The sequence below is a fragment of the Mytilus californianus genome, unplaced genomic scaffold, assembly GCF_021869535.1.
Source record: "Mytilus californianus isolate M0D057914Y unplaced genomic scaffold, xbMytCali1.0.p SCAF_2, whole genome shotgun sequence".
In the NCBI taxonomy this organism is placed as follows: Eukaryota; Metazoa; Mollusca; class Bivalvia; order Mytilida; family Mytilidae; genus Mytilus; species Mytilus californianus.
The window spans coordinates 132,768,660-132,791,629 of NW_026262668.1; the positions used below are offsets into that span (position 1 = coordinate 132,768,660).

The following is a 22,970-nucleotide window of genomic DNA, read 5'->3' on the forward strand; positions in this document are numbered from 1 at the left end:
TAATCCTGCATATTAAACTGTGTCTTTTTGGTGCCAGAAATAAATCCTCCATTCTAAATTTTGGTATCTTACTATTGAGGCCTTTCTTTAGCACTTCCATTGTTGGGAACTTCAAAGGTATGTTTTAACTCATGTATCTGGGATATTGTCTCATTCTCTACACATCTTTCCATTCTTATAACTGGTTGATATGGATATAAGAAGCAAGAACTACTGCAATTAATTTTGAGATCAGGTAAGCTATGATTTATACTAAAATAACATTTATATTTTGGTTCTTACTGGCAAGTACAGTTAAGGGCCAAATAACATTCAAGTTATAAAAATTCAATGTTTAATTCCGAAATAACATTACATAAGTTCATATGAAAAGTCCAACTGTATATTGTATAATTTGATTTGTTCTTTTAAATAGTAATACAATAAGACATTCTTCACATTTTTTTATCCAAAAAAAATCCAAATAATTTAAAATCAAATTATAACTCTGTGTGAACATTTGAACCATTGTATCCTTTAGAAATACGGATTTTTTTAATTTGTTAAAATTTTTTTTTACATTTGATACCTTTAATTATCATCTATGATATTGTAGTGGAGATGGCCTATAAAATAATAAAATTGTGAACAAGTATTGAAATATTTTATGAAATCTCATTGCTGAAATCAAAAGTAAAATACGTAACAGAAATCAAGAAAATAAAAACATTACTGAAACCAATAAAATCTGTCACCTATCAAACAAATTCCAACATTACAATAAATAAAATACAAGTAAAGGAAAAATGTCCTTTGTTCGTAATTTAATACAATTCTATAAAAAATTTAAAGTGACAACATTTTACTGAAATAATTTATATGATTGGCATGAAACCAAGCATGAAGTTTGAACGCATCAATGAAAGAAGACATTCTCATACACTGAAATCAAAAATACAACAGAATATCATGTTTTAGACCATATTGACCATTTGCAATAAATTTTTAATACATTATAAATTACATTTTGCACTGATATCCCCACCCCTTTTCTTTTTTAAAACCAAGAAATCTGTCAGGCTATGGAATGAACTTTGTCAAATTTTACTGATTGTGTAATTCTGTCTTTTGAAGTCTACTAAAAACATCATGCCAATTACTGCATTGACAACATTTAATATCATGGAGCTTTTTTCATGCTAAAACACATAAAAATAATTTTTCAGCAATTTTCAGCTATAAAGAAAATATTTGGTACAATTACAAATGTAGCCTTTTGTAGGTCTTACTTATTGATGCAGTCAATCTATTCAAACAATCTAGTATGATCATTGTAGTAGTGATGTTGCTGCAAGTCATCAGACACCAATTTCATATAATATTCCCTATTATGTATATTAATATACAGTAGCATTGATTACTGTTTCAAACTGTGTCACCAAACAAATATCACAAAGAGATTCCTCTATTTTATAAGAACAGTTCGCCAAATAAATCCACAAATTATGATGATGTACAAGCCCTGCTGATGAAAACACATTACCATCAGGTTTTAAATTGCAGTAAAAATTGTTTATAAATAAATATCACAAAATTTTTTCCCTAAATTTCATACTCATATATTTTTTAACATTTTTGCATTTTCTTTCTTGACCTTTTTAGTCAATGCTTCTTTGTAACTAAAGATATCTCCTTCCCATTTAGTAACAGTTTGTTTCTCACAAATCCAGATCTCTTCCACTACCTGAAATTAACATTACAATATAAATAAAAGTTATTCTACATCTTAGATTTATACGATTTTCATGTCCTACAAATAATTTGGATTAAGTCAATTCCAAACAAATCAACAATAAAATGCTCCGCTGGGGCGCAGCTTGATACGACCGCAGAGGTCGAACCCTGAACCGTTGGGGCAAGTATGGACACAACATTCAAGCTTGATACAGCACTGAATTTGGATTGTAATTAAATATTTGACACAGCATAGGTTTCTGACACAGAATAAATGTGGTCTAAGAACTTAAAAATTTTTAATTTATCTATTCAAACCATATCATTATTATTTGCTTTTATATATAAATCAGAAATAACCAATTTAAAATGGAAAATTTTAAAGAAAAAAAGGGAAAAAAAATCCCCCCCCCCCAATTTTTTTTTTAACCCCCTTATGATTCATCACCCCCAAACTCAATCCCAGCCTTCCCTTTGTGGTATGCTATGGTACCTTACAGTACACATACATGTGATGGACTGTGAAACTAAGATCAGGAGTTTTGGAGATTAGGACTCAGATCAGGATGTTTTTAAGTGACATAAATTCTGTCGTAAATGTAACCGTGTGCTGTAGAAATTGTCTGTTAAAGTGTGTTTTCTTCAACTTTCCATCCGAATGTATTATGTTTATAGTACCTTTGTACTTATAAATTTTCTCTATCTTTTTAAACTTTCAACTTGTTCAATCTAACATTCTTCTTTTTCAGTATGTTCTTTAAATTTTTTAGGTCATATCTTTTTTACAATTATTCATTGCAATCAGAACATTTGCTTATCTATCTGCAATAGATCTTTTATTTTTATCTTTATGCAAGTAGATTTTTAATGCATGATAAGTAACACATTCAAACTGTAACCATGGGTCATAGTAATTATATAAATTTCAATTTAAGCCTTGAAAGGAAGTATAGAACCCTCAAATAATTTTCAAATTATTATTTTTTTATTTGTCCTAAAACATTTAAAATCATTTAATTACCATCCTTTTATGATTATTTGTTCAATTTATATTTTATTTATATTCTTTTAAAAATTTACATTATTTAAGGGAAAGTAACTTAAAACAGGATAAATCAAGGGAAGTAACCCAACATTCATTTTAAATAAATAAAGTTTTATTGCACAACGGCAGTTAGCCTGAGGTAAAAATCGTTTATTACCAGTATGTTTGACACCCAAGGTGACAAGTGAGGCCATATAACTATGCATGTTAATTGATTTACAGGTAAAATATAACTTCAGTAATGTCAGTTACACCAGATATGTTGGGCTGAAATTTTTCATTCATGAAATATTTCATACACAGGATTTGTTTGTCTTCAATGGGAGGTCGGGAGGAGACCCCTGAAAACGGGATTATTGTACTCCCCTCGGGCGGTTCACATGTATGAACTGTACAATTTCAGAGAGATCCATACACTTGAACACAAGTTATTGTCTGGAAACAAGAAAAATGCTTGTTTTTTGGCCCCAAATTCCTAAACATTTAGGGCAATTACCCCCAAACTCAAACCCAGCTTTCCCTTTGTGATATGGAACCTTGCAGTACAATTTCATAAAGATCCATACACCTACACACAAGTTATTGTCCTGAAACTAGAAAAATGCTTGTTTTTTTGCCCCTTTATGGCCCCTAATTCCTCAAATTTCTAGGGAATTACCCCCAAAATCAATCCCAGCCTTCCCTTTGTGGTTTGGTACCTTGCAGTACAATTTCAGAGAGATCCATACACTTGAACACAAGTTATTGTCTGGAAACTAGAAAAATGCTTATTTTTGGTCCCTTTTTGGCCCCTTATTCCTAAACGTTGTGGGCAATTACCCCCAAAATCAATTCCAGCTTTCCCTCTTTGATATGGAACCTTGTAGTACAATTTCATAAAGATCCATACACTTACACACGTTATTGTCAGGAAACTAGAAAAATGCTTGTTTTTTGCCCCTTTATGGCCCCTAATTCCTAAAATTTGGAGGAAATTACCCCCAAAATCAATCCCATCATTCCCTTTGTGATATGGAACCTTATGGTACAATGTCAGAGAGATCCATACACTTACACACAAGTTATTGTCATGAAACTAGAAAAATGCTTGTTTTTTTCCCCTTTTTGGTCCCTAATTCCTAAAATTTGGAGGCAATTACCCCCAAAATCAATCCCAGCATTCCCTTTGTGATATGGAACCTTGTGGTACAATGTCAGAGAGATCCATACACTAACACACAAGTTATGTCTGGAAGTTACAAAAATGCTTATTTTTGGCCCCTTTTTGGCCCCTAATTCCTTAACTGTTGGTACCATAACCCCCAAAATCAATCCCCACCTTCCTTTCGTGGTATTGAACCTTAAGGTAAAATTTCATTGAGATCCATTCACTTTAACTAAAGTTACAGTGCGAAAACCAATGTGTCTTCGGACGACGACGCCAACGTCATACCAATATACGACCACAAATTTTTTTTGCGGTCGTATAAAAAATGAAACTACTTTAAAAAGTTCTGATTTTCTTTTTCTTATTCAAACAGAAACTTCACTTATTTGGATCTGTCAATTTACAGAAGAAAAAAAAGAACAGCATTCCAATGTCCCCCGCCGATTTTCTTATTTTATCTTTTTAAGGGCAATAAGTCCAATATAATTTTTGAGGTAATTTTGACTTTTTTTTTTTTACATAAAAAATACAAGAAGAATTGCTGATTTAAACCTTAGATATAAATTTCATAAAGAAACGTGTGAGAACGCTTTCAAGACCGGACGCACAGATAATTCCAAGGGGCACTCCTTTAAAAACAGTTGATTGGCATTGATTTTCAAACTCTTCCGAGACATTGCTGATATACATTTCATTACAAAAACAGACAAGTGTAAGCGCTTCAGTGTGATGCGAGAAACATCTCAACTCCTTACATGAGATTTGGTCTCATCAGTACCGACGTAAATTACCCGAGATGTATGTCCGAAGTCCTGACTGACCTTTTTAACTATTTGTTGTATAAGTATGAAGTCATTACTGAACTCTTAATTTCCTAAGATAATTTTCTGACAGCCTTTCAAAAAAACTTCCAATATTAGTCTGAGATTGCAATTTACTATTTGAAGTACTGAGAAATTGAAATTGTGACTTGTTTCTTAAATCCTTGATATAAGTTACAAGTAAAAATTTTTATAAGTCTAACATCATGACTGACTTTTTAAGTTACCTGAGATACAAGTCTGAAATCGTGACTTTATAAGTTACCTGAGATATAAGTTTGAAGTAGTGACCAACTTTGTAGGGTCCCAGAGATTTAAGTCTGAAGTTGTGACTGACTGACTTTTTAAGTTACCTGATACATAAGTCTGATGTCTAGACTGACTTTTGAAGTTCCCCAAGATATAAGTCTGAAGTTATGATTGACTTTTTAAGTTACCTGAGATATAAGTCTGAAGTCGTGACTGACAAGAATTAATCCTCCTTCAAAATCATTGATAGCATCAGCTAATGCATCTATTGTCTCCAGGTCTAAATGATTTGTAGGTTCGTCCAGTAACAGTATATGTGGGTTTTGCCATGCCAACCAAGCAAATATGACACGACACCGCTGTCCATCAGATAAATTTTTAATTGGACAAATCTGGAAAAAAAAACAAGATGTTAAAATTTTTATGCAACAGAGACTTCAATTAAAACAAAAAATATAATCATTTGCCTTAAAAATTAAGTAGCTGAATGAAAACTTTTCAAATTAGATCCAGAAAACAAACTTACTCCTTGATCTTTACCATTTTTCCAAAGAGGAACAGCAAATTTCATCATTATTTTTTTACAAGCATAGTTAAGTGGTGAACATTTCTTTCATACAATATTGTATACCTGTTGTGGACCTGTTAATCCAAACCGTCCAATAATACGTCTCATCTCTTCTTTCTCTTTGACATCTGGGAAGCACCTTGTCATCCATTCTAAAGCAGACTGCTCTAGATCTAATGCCTCTGCTAAGTGCTAGAACATAAAATAGTTAATTCACATGAAATACTGAGATTTACTCTTGAATGCATCAGCAAAGTTAATATGTTGTGTTGTTTTCACTTTTGCCTGCTTTCCATTCCTCAAAGCACTTTTATCAAACCCTAATTATCTGCTTTCTTTAAAGAAGTGGAACATTAAAATTATATGAAACCATTGTTTTAACACTTTAAGCATAAAAATAAATATAACAGTACTGGTAAATTTACTTATCGACTGCAATATTACATATTTACCTGATGATATCTGCCTATCTTCAAATGAGAATTTCTCCTGATTATTCCTTCTGTGGGTACCAACTAAAATAAATAACAAATCCAGTTAATATTTAATTTCAGCAATATATACATGCATTAATTTGACCAGTTTACATCTTTGACTGGCTCCCTTTACACTGAAATTTAATAAGAAAGAAACTAACAGGAATTAAGTGAATGTCTTCATTCAATAAGTTTGGATTCTTTTATTTCTTTGCCCATTTATACCTTTATCAACAAGAGTAAATATTTTAAATTATATATGAGTGGTTTGTTTGTTTTTAGCTCTTCACTAGTCATGCTAGTCCTAATTCAGTTATGATGTCAACTTGTCAACATTTTTTGTTGTCTAGTTTTACTGTTATGATGGTGTATAAAAGGTGACCATGGCTAGTGATGTCACACAGAAAATCAAATTCTGGTAAATTATCAGGAAACTTCATTAATTTTTTCTAAAATTAATGAACATCTTCTTTGTCAATCATGCAATATGACATTTCACTTCTCACATTAACTTCAAATTTTTCACTGCAGCAATCGAAAAAAAAAATTTTCACTTTGGACACAGTGTGGAATAAGTGTGTTTTTCCTGCTGATAAGCTTGCTGCATAAAGATACTATGAAAGAAATAGATAACATATACTTTTCATGCATGTCAAGTGATAGGATGAAGTATGCCTCACAGTATTCAATTATTCTGAATTATTTTCTGTAATCATGACGTTTCTGGATACTGTGGATTCATTTATTTTCGTGGGTATCAATTTTCGTGGATAGAGAAAAAAAGACGTTTCGTGGTATACGTAAATTCGTGGATTGCTGATTACAAAAAAAAACAATCAGATACGTAATTCGTGGATTTCTTTTTGATTTAGGAGATCATATAACCTCCTTGGTTTGATCAATAATAAAACAAAGAAAAAAGAAGGAATTCATTGAAAAAGTTTTGAATTGTCAAAATCCTCGCTTGGTCATTCTAGATTAAAGTGTTCATTGAAAACTTCTATTACAATAATGGACAGAGACAAATAATTATTTGTTTGTTTTACAATTTATAAATTCTTGTCGGAATTTTATAAGGCATTCAAAACTCTATGATTGAAAGCTCATTTCCCTAATCAGACCTAATAAACAGTCATATAAGTAAAAGGTGTGAAAATAAATGTTCATGTCATAAACAATATTACCTACGGGCAATATCCTCGTACTTAATCCTATTGATTTTTTAATCACCAGTAAACCAAACTATGACACGATAATTAACAACTTGCAGTTATTTTCCATGAACAGTTTTAATCAATTTTAAAAAGTAAATTATCACTGATATTCGATATATTTATTATTGATTTAACCAAAATACTTTCAATAAAAACTCGTGTTATGTTACAATGTTAATCGCTAGTCAACACTATACTAGAACTGCATAACATAACCGGAAATAAACATCCGACTCCATACACATTTCTCAGGATTATTCTTCGTTGAATTCTTAAATTCGTGGTTCGCTGTGACCCACGAAACCCACGAAAATTGGTATACCACGAATAAAAATGAATCCACAGTATTTATTTTTGGTGATTTTGATATTTCTAGATATCTATTTTTGGTGATCTTGATGTTTCTAGATATCTATTTTTGGTGATCTTGATGTTTCTAGATATCTATTTTTGGTGATCTTGTTTCTACATGTATATCTGTTTTTGGTGATCTTGATGTTTCTAGATATCTATTTTTGGTGATCTTCATGTTTCCACATGTATATCTGTTTTCGGTGATCTTGATGTTTCAACATGTATGTCTGTTTTTGGGGATCTTGATGTTTCTAGATATTTCTTTTTTGGTAATCTTGATATTGCCTTTATATTGAAGTTATTTTCTTTTTATGGTGAAAAAAAAACCCCTGTACCTAATAAAACAAGAGTGCACACGCTGAAATGTCTCGCCTGTTTTACTGACCATTGAGTTTATGTTGAAGGTCTGAGATAAAGGTTTTACTACAAGTATCACATAAACTTAATATTTTTAAAGATCCATGACAATGAGGTCAAGGTCAGATAAAAACTGTCACAAAGACTTGTACACCTTACAATTATTCCATACACCAAATATAGTTGACCCATTGCTTATGGTTATTGAAAAACAGTCCAAAACACAATAAAATGCTTCGCTGGGCGCAGCTTGATACGACCGCAGAGGTCGAACCCTGAACAGTTGGGGCAAGTATGGACACAACATTCAAGCTTGATACAGCTATGAATTTGGATTGTTATTAAATATTTGACACAGCATAGGTTTCTGACACAGAAAGAATGTGGTCTAAGAACTTGAATTTTTTTAATTTACCTATTATGGTCCAATGTCCAAAATCAAAATACATGGTTAGATTCAGCAGTTTAATTTTGGACCGTTTGGACCTTAATGTAGACCAATTTAAAAAACGGGACTTAAAATTAAAAATCTAAATACACGGTTAGATTTGGAATATCAAAGAACCCCAATAATTCAATTTTTGATGAAATCAAACAAAGTTTAATTTTGGACCCTTTTGACCTCAATATGAAGCAATTTGATAGCGGGGCCCACAAATAAAAAATCTAAATTCATGGTTAGATTCAGCATATCAAAGAACCCCATATATTCAATTTTTGTTGAAATCAAAAAAAGTTTAATTTTGGACCCCAACTTGGACCAACTTGAAAACTGGGCCCATAATCAAAAATCTAAACACATGTTTAGATTCAGCATATCAAAGAACCCCAAGAATTCAATTTTTGTTAAAATCAAACTAAGTTTAATTTTGGACCCTTTGGACCTCAATGAAGACCAATTTAAACAAGAGTGCACACGCTGAAATGTATCGCCTTCTTTACTAATCATTGATATTATGTTGATAGTCCTAAATATAAAGCTTTATTACAACTGTCACATAAACTTAACATTAACCAAGTAAACTAAACATTGACCAATGAACCATGAAAATGAGGTCAAGGTCAGATGAACCATGCTAGGCAGGCATGTACAGCTAACAATTCTTCCATACAACAAATATAGTTGACCTATTGCTTATAGTTTAATAACAGACGAAAACACAATAAAATGCTTCGCTGGGGCGCAGCTTGATACGACCGCAGAGGTCGAACCCTGAACAGTTGGGGCAAGTATGGACACAAAATTCAAGCTTGATACAGCTATGACTTTGGTTGTCATTAAATATTTGACACAGCATAGGTTTCTGACACAGGATGAATGTGGTGTAAGAACTGGAAAAAATTTAATTTACCTATTATGGTGGAATATCCATAAACTAAATTGTTTGTTAATTTCAATATATCAAAGAATATGTAGAATTCAATGTTTGATGTAATGTAATAAAGTTGAAATTTGGACCGTTTTTGTTCAATGTGGACCAATTTGGTAACATGTATAAATAATCAAAAATCTAAATACATGGGAGCCCATTTAAATACATCATAAAGGTATTAAAATAGAAAGTGACATCATAGTCATGGCTAAAAATAAACAAAAATCCTTAATTAGCAACATTTAAAGTAATATCTAATAAAATGCTCCGCTGGGGCGCAGCTTGATACGACCCCAGAGGTCGAACCCTGAACAGTTGGGGCAAGTATGGACACAACATTCAAGCTTGATACAGCACTGAATTTGGATTGTAATTAAATATTTGACACAGCATAGGTTTCTGACACAGAATGAAAGTGGTCTAAGAACTTAAAAATTTTCAATTTACCTATTCATACATGTGATGGACTGTGAAACTCAGATCAGGAGATTGGGAAATTTTGGTCAGGAGATTAGGACTCAGATCAGGAGGTTTTTAATCGACATTAATTTTGTTGTAAATGTAACCGTGTGCTGTAAAAATGGTCTTTTAAAGTGTGTTTTCTTCAACTTTCCAACCAATTTATTATGTTTATAGTACCCTTGTACTTATAAAGTTTCTCCATCTTTATATTCTACATGTTCAATCTAACATTGTTTTTTTCCAGCATGTTCTTTAAATTTTTTACTTCATATTCTATAAAACAATCATTGCAACCAGAACATTTGTTTAGCTGTCTGCAAATAGTTTTTATTTTTTTTTTTTTTCTCTTGCAAATAGTTTTTATTTGCAAACTCAGAAATTCATTCTATCTGTAAAGATAGGGTCATAGTTATTATATAAATTTCAATTTAAGCCTTAAAAGGAAGTATAGAATCCTCAAATAATTTTCAAATTATTATTTTTTTATTTGTCCTAAGACATTTAAAATCATTTAATAACCATCCTTTTATGATTATTTGTTCAATTTATATTTTATTTATATTCTTTTAAAAATTTTCATTATTAAAAGGAAAGTAACTTAAAACAGGATAAATCAAGGGAAGTAACCCAATAAATACACAGTTTTTGTTACACAACGGCAGTTAGCCTGAGGTAAAAATCGTTGCTTACCAGTATGTTTGACACCCAAGCTGACAAGTGAAGCCATATAATTATGCATGTTAATTGATTTACAGGTAAAATATAACTTCAGGTAATGTCAGTTACACCAGATGCCTGAGATGTTATGTTGGGCAGAAATTTTTCATTCATGAAAAATTTCATACACGGGATTTTTTCAACGAGAGGGGGGGAGGAGACCCCTGAAAACGGGATTATTGTACTCCCGTCGGGAGGTTCACATGTATGCCTATTCAAACCATATCATTATTATTTGCTTTTATATATAATCAGAAATAACCAATTTAAAATGGAAAATGTTAAAGAAAAAAAAGGAAAAAAAAAATCCCCCCCCCCCCAATTTTTTGAACCCCCTTATGATTCATCGCCCCCAAACTCAATCCCAGCTTTCCCTTTGTGGTATGGTACCTTGCAGTACAATTTCAGAGAGATTCATACACTTGAACACAAGTTATTGTCTGGAAATTAGAAAAATGCTTGTTTTTTGGCCCCAAATCCCTAAACGTTTAGGGCAATTACCCCCAAACTCAATTCCAGCTTTCTCTTTGTGATATGGAACCTTGCAGTACAATTTCATAAAGATCCATACACTTACACACAAGTTATTGTCCTGAAACTAGAAAAATGCATGTTTTTTTTGCCCTTTTATGGCCCCTAATTACTAAAATTTTGAGGGAAAACCCCCAAAATCAATCCCAGCCTTCCCTTTGTGATATGGAACCTTGTAGTACAATTTCATAAAGATCCATACACATACAAACAAGTTATTGTCATGAAACTAGAAAAATGCTTGTTTTTTGCCCCTTTTTGGCCCCTAATTCCTAATATTTGGAGGAAATTACCCCAAAAATCAATCCCAGTATTCCCTTTGTGATATGGAACCTTGTAGTACAATTTCATAAAGATCCATACACTTACAAACAAGTTATTGTCATGAAACTAGAAAAATGCTTGTTTTTTGCCCCTTTTTGGCCCCTAATTCCTAAAATTTGGAGACAATTACCCCCAAAATCAATCCCAGCATTCCCTTTGTGATATGGAACCTTGTGGTACAATATCAGAGAGATCCATACACTTACACACAAGTTATGTCTGGAAGTTACAAAAATGCTTATTTTTGGCCCCTTTTGGCCCCTAATTCCTTAACTGTTAGTACCATAACCCCCAAAATCAATCCCCACCTTCCTTTTGTGGTATTGAACCTTATGGTAAAATTTCAATGAGATCCATTCACTTAAACTAAAGTTAGAGTGCGAAAACTAATGTGTATTCGGACGACGACGACGACGACGACGCCAACGTCATACCAATATACGACCACAAAAATTTTTTTGCGGTCGTATAAAAATAAAATTCCTTTGTAACCATAAAAGCCCATTTAAATACATCATAAAGATATTAAAATAGAAAATGACATCATAGTCATGGCTAAACATAGCAAAAAACCCTTAATCAGCATCATTTAACAGTAATATCTAAAAATGGAAATTACATCATAAAGGTATTAAAATAGAAAATGACATCATAGTCATGGCTAAAAATAAACAAAATCCTTAATCAGCATCAGCAACATTTTATAGTAATATCTAAAAATAAAAATTTCTTTGCAACCATAAAAGTAAAATAGAAAATGACATCATAATCATAGCTAAAAATAAACAAAAATTTTTTTTATTGGCAAATTTTAAATGGAGTTTATTATACTAAAACAAGAAATTTGCAACCATAAACATGATAAAACCCCATTTAAACACATCATAAAAGTATTAAATAATTCAACTACATCATAAGGCTATAAAAATAGAAAATGACTTCATAGTCAAGGCTAAAGGTAAACAAAAATCCTTCATCAGCAAAATTTTATATTGGCAAATTTCCAATGAAGTTTATTACACTAAAATTGTTGGCAAATTTCCAATGCATTTATTAACAATAAAGTTATTGGCAAATTTCCAATTTACATAATTTAAAAGCAGTGTAGATGAGATATTTAAATGAGTTTGAATTACCAACCTTACACTGCTTTTAAATAATGTTCTTTACTCAATTATTTGTCTATTAAAATGGAAACCCTTGTTTTTTAACCTTTTTTCCCCTTATTCCTTAAACATTAGAGCCATAACCCCCCCCCCCCCCAAAGCCAATTATTACTTTCCAATGTAACTTAAATTTCCAATATACATAATTTTAAATTTCAATTCCTCATGATATATAACCGTATCATTATTATTTTCTTTCATATATAAATCTGAAACAACCATCTTTAAATGGAAAATTTTAAAGAAAAAAAAAGGAAAAAAAAAAATCCTACCTCCCACACATTTTTTCAACCCCCTTTTGATTCATCATCCCCCACCTCAATCACAACCTTCAATTTGTGGTATGGTACATTGCAATACAATTTCACAGAGATCCATACACTTGAACACAAGTTTTTGTTGCAAACTAAAAAATCCTTATTTTTGACCAATATTTGGCCCCTTATTCATAAATGTTTGAGCAATTAACCCCAAAACTCAATTCCTACTTTCTCTTCGTGATAAAAAATAACTAACTTAAAATGTAAATTTTAAACAAAAAAAAAAGGAAAAAAAAAAATTACCCCTTTTTTGACCCCCGCCCCCTTATTATTCATCACCCCCCACCCCCCTTTCCCCCCAAACCAAGCTCAATAACAGCCTTGCCTTTGTGGTATGGTACCTTGTAATACAATTTTAGAGAGATCCATACACTTGAACACAAGTTATTGTCTAGAAACTAAAAAATGCTTATTTTAAACCCCTTTTTAGGCCCCTTATTACTAAACGTTTTGGGCAATTACCACAACACTCAATTCCAGCTTTCCCTTTGTGAAATGGAACCTTGTAGTAAAATTTCAGAAAGATCCATACACTTACACACAAGTTATTGTCATGAAACTAGAAAAATGCTTGTTTTTTGTCCCCTTATGGCCCCTTATTCCTAAAATTTTGAGGCAATTAACCCCAAAATCAATCCCAGCATTGACCCTTTGTGATATGGAATCTTGTGGTACAATGTCAAAGAGATCCATATGCTAACACACAAGTTATGTCTGGAAGTTACAAAAATGCTTATTTTCGGCCCCTTTTTGGCCCCTAATTCCTTAACTGTTGGTACCATAACCCCCAAAATCAATCCCCACCTTCCTATTGTGGTATTGAACCTTATGGTAAAATTTCATAGAGATCCATTCACTTAAACTAAAGTTAGAGTGCGAAAACCATTGTGTATTCGGACGACGACGACGCCGTCATACCAATATACGACCTCAAAATTTTTTTTCGGTCGTATAAAAACTTAACACTGAGCAATGAACCTTGAAAATGAGGTCAAGGTCAAATAAAACCTGCGTGACTGACATATAGATCATAAAATATTTCCATACACCAAATATAGTTGAACTATTGCATATAGTATTAGAAAAAAAGACCAAAACTCAAAAACTTAACTTTGACCACTGAACCATGAAAATGAGGTCAAGGTAAGATGACACCTGCCAGCTAGACATGTACACCTTACAATCATTCCATACACCAAATATAGCTGACCTATTGCATGCAGTATTAGAAAAAAAGACCAACACTCAAAAACTTAACTTTGACCACTGAACCATGAAAATGAGGTCAAGGTCAGATGACACCTGCCAGCTAGACATGTACACCTTACAATCATTCCATACACCAAATATAGTAGACCTATTGCATACAGTATAAGAAAAACAGACCAAAACACAAAAACTTAACTATAACCACTGAACCATGAAAATGAGGTCAAGGTCAGATGACACCTGCCAGTTGGACATGTACACCTTACAGTCCTTCCATACACCGAATATACTAGACCTATTGCTTATAGTATCTGAGATATGGACTTGACCACGAAAACTTAACCTTGGTCACTGATCCATGAAATGAGGTCGAGGTCAAGTGAAAACTGTCTGACGGGCATGAGGACCTTGCAAGGTACGCACATACCAAATATAGTTATCCTATTACTTATAATAAGAGAGAATTTAACATTACAAAAAATCTGAACTTTTTTTTCAAGTAGTCACTGAACCATGAAAATGAGGTCAAGGACATTGGACATGTGACTGACGGAAACTTCGTAACATGAGGCATCCATATACAAAGTATGAAGCATCCAGGTCTTCCATCTTCTAAAATATAAAGCTTTTAAGAAGTTAGCTAACGCCGCCACCGGATCGCTATCCCTATGTCGAGCTTTCTGCGACAAAAGTCGCAGGCTCGACAAAAACGGGACCCAAATTAAAAATACGGTTAGATTTGGCATATCAAAGAACCCCAAAAATTCAATTTTCGATGAAATCAAACAAAGTTTAATTTTGGACCCTTTTGACCTCAATATGAACCAATTTGATAGCGGGGCCTACAAATAAAAAATCTAAATACATGGTTAGATTCAGCATATCAAAGAACCTCATATATTCAATTTTTGTTGAAATCAAACAAAGTTTAATTTTGGACCCCAATTTGGACCAACTTGAAAACTGGGCCCATAATCAAAAATCTAAATACATGTTTAGATTCAGCATATCAAAGAACCCCATATATTCAATTTTTGTTCAAATCAAACAAAGTTTAAATACTGGACCCTATCTTGGACCAACTTGAAAACTGGGCCCATAATCAAAAATCTAAACACATGTTTAGATTCAGCAAATCAAAGAACCCCAAGAATTCAATTTTTGTCAAAATCAAACTAAGTTTAATTTTGGACCCTTTGGACCTCTATGTAGACCAATTTATAAAACAGGACCCAAAATTAAAAACCTAAATACACGGTTAGATTTGGAATATCAAAGAACCCCAAAAATTCAATTTTAGATGAAATCAAACAAAGTTAAATTTTGGACCCTTTTGACCTCAATATGAACCAATTAGATAACGGGGTCCACAAATAAAAAATCTAAATACATGGTTAGATTCAGCATATCAAAGAACCCCATATATTCAATTTTTGTTGAAATCAAACAAAGTTTAATTTTGGACCCCAATTTGGACCAACTTGAAAACTGGGCCAAAAATCAAAAATCTAAATACATGTTTAGATTCAGCATATCAAAGAACCTCATATATTCAATTTTTGCTAAAATCAAACAAAGTTTAATTTTGGACCCTTTGGACATTAATGTAGACCAATTTGAAAACTGGACCCAAAATTAAAAATCTAAATACACTGTTAGATTCGGCATAACAAATAAATAAATGTGATCAAAGATTTTACAAATCTAATGCGCCATACTGTGCAATTAAAGATTACTTCTTGAAATTTTTCAATATTTGAAATTTGAAAAACAAATAATATTTGAAGAATAATTCTTTTTAATTTCTGAAATCTGAAATGAGAAAAAATTGGCCCCCCACAATTTCTTTTTATCCCCCCCCCCTTTTTCCCCCAAAAAAATTCTTTCCCTCAAGATATGGTCATAATCTCAATTCAAATTTCCAATGGAGTTGGCAACCATAATTACCCATTTAAATTTACCATAGTGCTAACTTAATCTATTTTATAATAGAATTAATAAAAATATAGTGTCAAATCTTTCATATGGATTTTTTTGTAAAAAAAAAAAGATGAAAACATTTGCAGATATTTTTACTGGTCTTCCTTTATAAATATGCATTTCTTTAAACATAATTTAAAAGCAGTGTAAGGGAAGTAACCAAAACGTTGTATTTGGATTACCTCCCTTACACTGTTTTAGATTATCTTTATTGTTCATTAACCATTACTTTATACATAATTTAAAACCAGTGTAAGGGAGATAATTTCAATGATGTATTTGATTTATCTCCCTTACACTGCTTTAAATTATGTTTTGTACTTAAGTATTTGTCCATTAACCAGGACAACCTTGTTTTTCCCCCTTTTTTGCCCCTAATTCCTAAGCGGTTTGAGCCATAACCCCCCAAAGCAAATCCTAACCATCCCTTTGTGGTATGGAAACTTGTAGTATAATTTCAGAGAGATCCATACACCGTTCCACAGTTATTGTCTGGAAACTAGAAAATGCTCATTTTTGGCCCCTTTTTGGCCCCTAATTCCTTAACTGTTGGTACCATAACCCCCAAAATCAATCCCAACCTTCCTTTTGTGGTATTTAACCTTATGGTCAAATTTCAAAAAGATCCATTCACTTAAACTAAAGTTAGAGTGCGAAAACCAATATGTATTCGGACGACGACGACGACGCCAACGTCATACCAATATACGACCACAAAATTTTTTTGCGGTCGTATAAAAACCAGTAATTTTTTTTCAAGCAGTAGCTGAACCATGAAAATGAGGTCAAGGACAATGGTCATATGACAGACGGAAACTTCGTAACATAAGGTATCTGCATGTACAAGGTACGAAAAATCCAGGTCTTCTACCTTCTGAAATATAAAGCTTTATACAAACAGTTTACGCCGCCACCGGATAGTAATACGGATGTCTCGCATACTGCGTCTTTCGTCGCAGGCAAGACAAAAATTAAAACAGTCCTTACCTCTCCAACAACAAGTTTCAGAAGTGTAGACTTGCCAGCACCATTTGGTCCTACTAATGCTACTCTGGTATCTAAATCAAAGCCAAAATCCAGGTCCTTATATATATGAGGCTGCAAAAAATTCAGGTGTAAATATTGCAAATTAGTTTGCCATTAATTTAAACAATTCTACAGGCAGTTTTCTTTTTATATCAAGTTGACTGGTAAGTTTTTAAACTAGCTGAATCATTAATAACTGATGAAATATATTTAATATATAAAGGTTAATTTCTTATTGCTGACAACAAAATACTTCGATCTGTGACATGTGAGATACAGGAGCTATGATTCATGTAACTAGTCAACAAAATAGGATGTTTGTGTAAGGCCTTAGATAAATACAATCAAGCATAAAATAATGGTGAGTGATCTTTTGTTTTTGGGAAAGGCTCATGTACTCCCTAGATGCATTCCTACTTATAAGTATACATGCTAGTAGGCCAGAGACTGAGATCTGAACTCTTAAGAAGTAAAACTTAATGCAAGTCAAGAAGCATAACATATAGGTTGGATTGAGAGACTTTTTAAAAGTGTGTCAAATGAATTTTAGGGCACTTAGCATCTGAGGTCTACCTTGGCTAAAATATTTACATCTTTGTATAATGGCTAGCATGCATGTAAAGTTTTAATTTATTCTGTGGGAGAACTGCTTTATTGTAGCATGTAGGAACCTACTAAATATTTGACATTAATAGGCTGCAACAGGATTTTCTGAAAACAAAATAGCAGGATCAAATAGGAATTGTGAATCATGCAAAAAATTATCTTTTTTAACATTTAAGGCGTTTTAACAAATTAATTTACCTTATCATCTTCATACTTGAAGCTGACATGTTGTATCATTATCACTGGAGGAGGTATTTTACCACATGGAGGAAATGAAAAGCATAATACCTGAAAAAAAATTACTCTGTTTACATCATACTACAAACAAACTCATCAACAATGAATGTCTCATATGTCATAGGTATTTACTATCATGTGGACCTGTTTATTATGGCTTGGATCTGAAAAATGGCATCTATCTTTCCTTTGCTCACAATGAACCAGAAGCCATTCAAGGACCAGTTGAGATACATGGTCCAAATTTTGGTATGTTCAACACCAATGCATAAATAGTTTAAATCAAAACAATGGAAATGCAAACAACATTTTTAATGAAATTTACTACAGCTTTAATAATAGTTTAAGAAGATTATAATTGACAATTCTGATTGAATCTGCTTTGGAAAAAACCCCAGCCTTTTTTGCATTGAGAATGGGGCAGATATTCAGCTGTAAATCAAGGGTACAAAAGCACTGGATTTGATATTCATAAAAATTTCTCCAAATAAAAATACAAACCGAAGTATACATCTTAAATGTAAAGAAAACAAAATAGTAAGTATGAAGCTCTATGTTCAAAACTATAGTTGATTATACAAAAGAGTAACCCTCTTTTGCTGCCAGCATACCATTTGCCATACTTTAAGCCAGATTTGATTAAACCAGCAAAAAATCACATCATTATAACTTAATCGTCTTAAGGAAATTACTAAAATAAAATTAAAATAAAATGCTTCGCTGGGGCGCAGCTTGATACGACCGCAGAGGTCGAACCCTGAACAGTTGGGGCAAGTATGGACACAAAATTCAAGCTTGATACAGCTATGACTTTGGATTGTCATTAAATATTTGACACAGCATAGGTTTCTGACACAGGATGAATGTGGTGTAAAAACTGGAAAAAATTTAATTTACCTATTATGGTGGAATATCCATAAACTAAATTGTTTGTTAATTTCAATATATCAAAGAATATGTAGAATTCAATGTTTGATGTAATGTAATAAAGTTGAAATTTGGACCGTTTTTGTTCAATGTGGACCAATTTGGTAACATGTATAAATAATCAAAAATCTAAATAAAAGGGAGCCCATTTAAATACATCATAAAGGTATTAAAATAGAAAGTGACATCATAGTCATGGCTAAAAATAAACAAAAATCCTTAATCAGCAACATTTAAAGTAATATCTAAAAATAAAATTCCTTTGTAACCATAAAAGCTCATTTAAATACATCATAAAGATATTAAAATAGAAAATGACATCATAGTCATGGCTAAACATAGCTAAAAACCCTTAATCAGCATCATTTAACAGTAATATCTAAAAATGGAAATTACATCATAAAGGTATTAAAATAGAAAATGACATCATAGTCATGGCTAAAAATAAACAAAATCCTTAATCAGCATCAGCAACATTTTATAGTAATATCTAAAAATAAAATTCCTTTGTAACCATAAAAGCCCATTTAAATACATCATAACAGATATTAAAATAGAAAATGACATCATAGTCATGGCTAAACATAGCAAAAACCTTAATCAGCATCATTTAACAGTAATATCTAAAAATAAAAATTTCTTTGCAACCATAAAAGTAAAATAGAAAATGACATCATAATCATAGCTAAAAATAAACAAAAATTTTTTTTATTGGCAAATTTTAAATGGAGTTTATTATACTAAAACAATAAATTTGCAACCATAAACATGATAAAACCCCATTTAAACACATCATAAAAGTATTAAATAATTCAACTACATCATAAGGCTATAAAAATAGAAAATGACTTCATAGTCAAGGCTAAAGGTAAACAAAAAACCTTCATCAGCAAAATTTTATATTGGCAAATTTCCAATGAAGTTTATTACACTAAAATTGTTGGCAAATTTCCAATGCATTTATTAACAATAAAGTTATTGGCAAATTTCCAATTTACATAATTTAAAAGCAGTGTAGATGAGATATTTAAATGAGTTTGAATTACCAACCTTACACTGCTTTTAAATAATGTTCTTTACTCAATTATTTGTCTATTAAAATGGAAACCCTTGTTTTTTAACCTTTTTTCCCCTTATTCCTTAAACATTAGAGCCATAACCACCCCCCTCCCCCCCCAAGCCAATTATTACTTTCCAATGTAACTTAAATTTCCAATATACATAATTTTAAATTTCAATTCCTCATGATATATAACTGTATCATTATTATTTTCTTTCATATATAAATCTGAAACAACCATCTTTAAATGGAAAATTTTAAAGAAAAAAAAAGGAAAAAAAAAAATCCTACCTCCCACACATTTTTTCAACCCCCTTTTGATTCATCATTCCCCACCTCAATCACAACCTTCAATTTGTGGTATGGTACATTGCAATACAATTTCACAGAGATCCATACACTTGAACACAAGTTTTTGTTGCAAACTAAAAAAATCCTTATTTTTGACCAATATTTGGCCCCTTATTCATAAATGTTTGAGCAATTAACCCCAAAACTCAATTCCTACTTTCTCTTCGTGATAAAAAATAACTAACTTAAAATGTAAATTTTAAACAAAAAAAAAAGGAAAAAAAAAAATTACCCCTTTTTTGACCCCCGCCCCCCTTATGATTCATCACCCCCACCCCCCTTTCCCCCCAAACCAAGCTCAATAACAGCCTTGCCTTTGTGGTATGGTACCTTGTAATACAATTTTAGAGAGATCCATACACTTGAACACAAGTTATTGTCTAGAAACTAAAAAATGCTTATTTTAAACCCCTTTTTAGACCCCTCATTACTAAACGTTTTGGGCAATTACCACAACACTCAATTCCAGCTTTCCCTTTATGAAATGAAACCTTGTAGTAAAATTTCAGAAAGATCCATACACTTACACACAAGTTATTGTCATGAAACTAGAAAAATGCTTGTTTTTTGCCCCCTTTTTGCCCCTTATTCCTAAAATTTTGAGGCAATTAACCCCAAAATCAATCCCAGCATTGACCCTTTGTGATATGGAATCTTGTGGTACAATGTCAAAGAGATCCATATGCTAACACACAAGTTATGTCTGGAAGTTACAAAAATGCTTATTTTCGGCCCCTTTTTGGCCCCTAATTCCTTAACTGTTGGTACCATAACCCCCAAAATCAATCCCCACCTTCCTATTGTGGTATTGAACCTTATGGTAAAATTTCATAGAGATCCATTCACTTAAACTAAAGTTAGAGTGCGAAAACCATTGTGTATTCGGACGACGACGACGACAACGCCATACCAATATACGACCTCAAAATTTTTTTGCGGTCGTATAAACAGTAATGAACAGATGAGTATTCATCTTCATCAATATGAAATTCAGATTTTACTAGTTGATTTTTAATTCAGCTTCAAAAGTTATTCTTTGAAAGATATAAACTATAGTAGCATCTTAAGGTGGTACATAACACTACAGGGATATAGCTCTGTAAAAATCAGCTGAACGTTTTAATCACGTTCTATTGTTAAGGAAATATTAAGCTTCTCAATGATCAAAATTAGTGTTTGTCAAACTGCTATATATCCAATGAAATTTTTCCGATAAAGTGTGTGGTTCAAGTTTTTTGAAATTTTTATATTTTTGTCAAAGGGTCAAAAGTAAATATTTTGTCAAAATTTTATGAAAATTAAATGAGCCAAATTAATTTTAGTCAAGGTGTTTGGTACCACCTTAAATTTAAAATGATGATGGAATGGTGTTAAATGCCCAGTGGCAAATATTACATGCATATCAGGATGAAAACATGTTAATGAGATATGAAAATGAAACTGCTTTTTAACAGACCCACATGCTAAGCCAGCTTTTTAACACACTAGTTCACAAGGTAACAGTCTGCTGAAGACATGGTACCCTAAATTGACACATTATTCCGACTCCAAGTCAAGCAGATTTTGCTATTACGCCAAGAAAACAGCAAATACTAATTTCCAAGTATTTGGTGTGACCAGGCCATAGATAAAACCTACTACCCCCACATACAAATGAGCAGGCTACCATAAGACCGCTGAGGCAACTTAAGCTAAAGAATGATAAAGACATAGCGGTTACACTAGCCAATGTTGTCTTACTTTATCTTGAGTAACTTTCTCTGTCAGTCCACTATCCACCATTTTCTTCAGGGTTTTCTCTTTACTCTGGGCTTGTCTGGCTAACTTTGCACTACCATGTCCAAATCTTGCAATATAGTTCTAAAAAAGAAATAATTCATTCTACTTCCTGAAGATGTCTAGACTTGCTAGTTCATATAGCTATAAATGATCTGCATCAACAATAATCTTAAATTAACCGTACAAAGTTAATTGCTAATATCTAAATACTAAATTATAGTATGACAGACAATAACTTTGGAATTAAACAAGACAAAGATTGTTATAATGCAATTATTGTCAACCAGTGCCAACAGGGATGAAATTCTGCACTTAAAGTATACATGCTGCCATGAGAATTCCATTTAGGAGTTCTGAGTTGATATCTTTGCCTGTTTACTTCTACATGATAAAACAGCTCCATACTTTACCTTCATATGTGATATTTGATCCTGTTCCCATTTATATTTTTTCATTTGATTTTCTTCTAATTCCATCCTTGTTTGCATAAAGGTGTCATAGTTACCCTGAAAGCAAACAAACATTTCAAGGTCAAAAGTCATATCATCTAAATAGTAATCACATAGAAATATTTTTTTTTAAATAGTTGTATCTTCTGCTACTTCTCATTCTGCATGTGTATATTATTTGTACAAAAATACACCAAAATATCTAAGATTGTGATTCAGTATGTGTATAATGTTTGTACAAACGTACGCCAAAATATCAAAGTTTGGGATTCAGCATGTGTATAATGTTTGTACAAACGTATGCCAAAATATCGAAGTTTGTGATTCAGCATGTGTATAATGTTTGTACAAACGTACACTGAAGCTTGTGATTCAGCATGTGTATAATGTTTGTACAAACATACGCCAAAATATCTAAGGTTGTGATTCAGCATGTGTATAATGTTTGTACAAACGTACACCGAAGCTTGTGATTCAGCATGTGTATAATGTTTGTACAAACGTACACC

At 32.1% G+C, this 22,970-nt stretch overlaps 1 protein-coding gene and 1 long non-coding RNA gene across 2 annotated transcripts in view; both read right to left on the reverse strand.

Moving 5' to 3' along the window:
• Positions 1-627: 627 nt before the first annotated feature.
• LOC127731073 (ATP-binding cassette sub-family F member 2-like) overlaps positions 628-22,970 on the reverse strand; it is a 33,650-nt gene continuing 11,307 nt past the window's right edge. Inside the window, exons 7-14 of the mRNA XM_052239936.1 lie at positions 22,423-22,518; positions 21,974-22,093; positions 17,857-17,946; positions 17,014-17,124; positions 5,996-6,058; positions 5,607-5,735; positions 5,164-5,367; positions 628-1,723 (exon numbers count right to left, since the gene is read on the reverse strand). Of these exons, the coding sequence (XP_052095896.1) occupies positions 1,595-1,723; positions 5,164-5,367; positions 5,607-5,735; positions 5,996-6,058; positions 17,014-17,124; positions 17,857-17,946; positions 21,974-22,093; positions 22,423-22,518 (942 nt within the window). The 3' untranslated portion in view covers positions 628-1,594. The remainder of the gene's footprint in view (positions 1,724-5,163; positions 5,368-5,606; positions 5,736-5,995; positions 6,059-17,013; positions 17,125-17,856; positions 17,947-21,973; positions 22,094-22,422; positions 22,519-22,970) is intronic.
• On the reverse strand, positions 10,095-12,070 carry LOC127731077 (uncharacterized). The gene is made up of 2 exons (XR_007995484.1): positions 11,361-12,070; positions 10,095-11,199 (listed from the first exon to the last, which is right to left on the reverse strand). It is a non-coding gene; the product is annotated as an uncharacterized LOC127731077 (long non-coding RNA).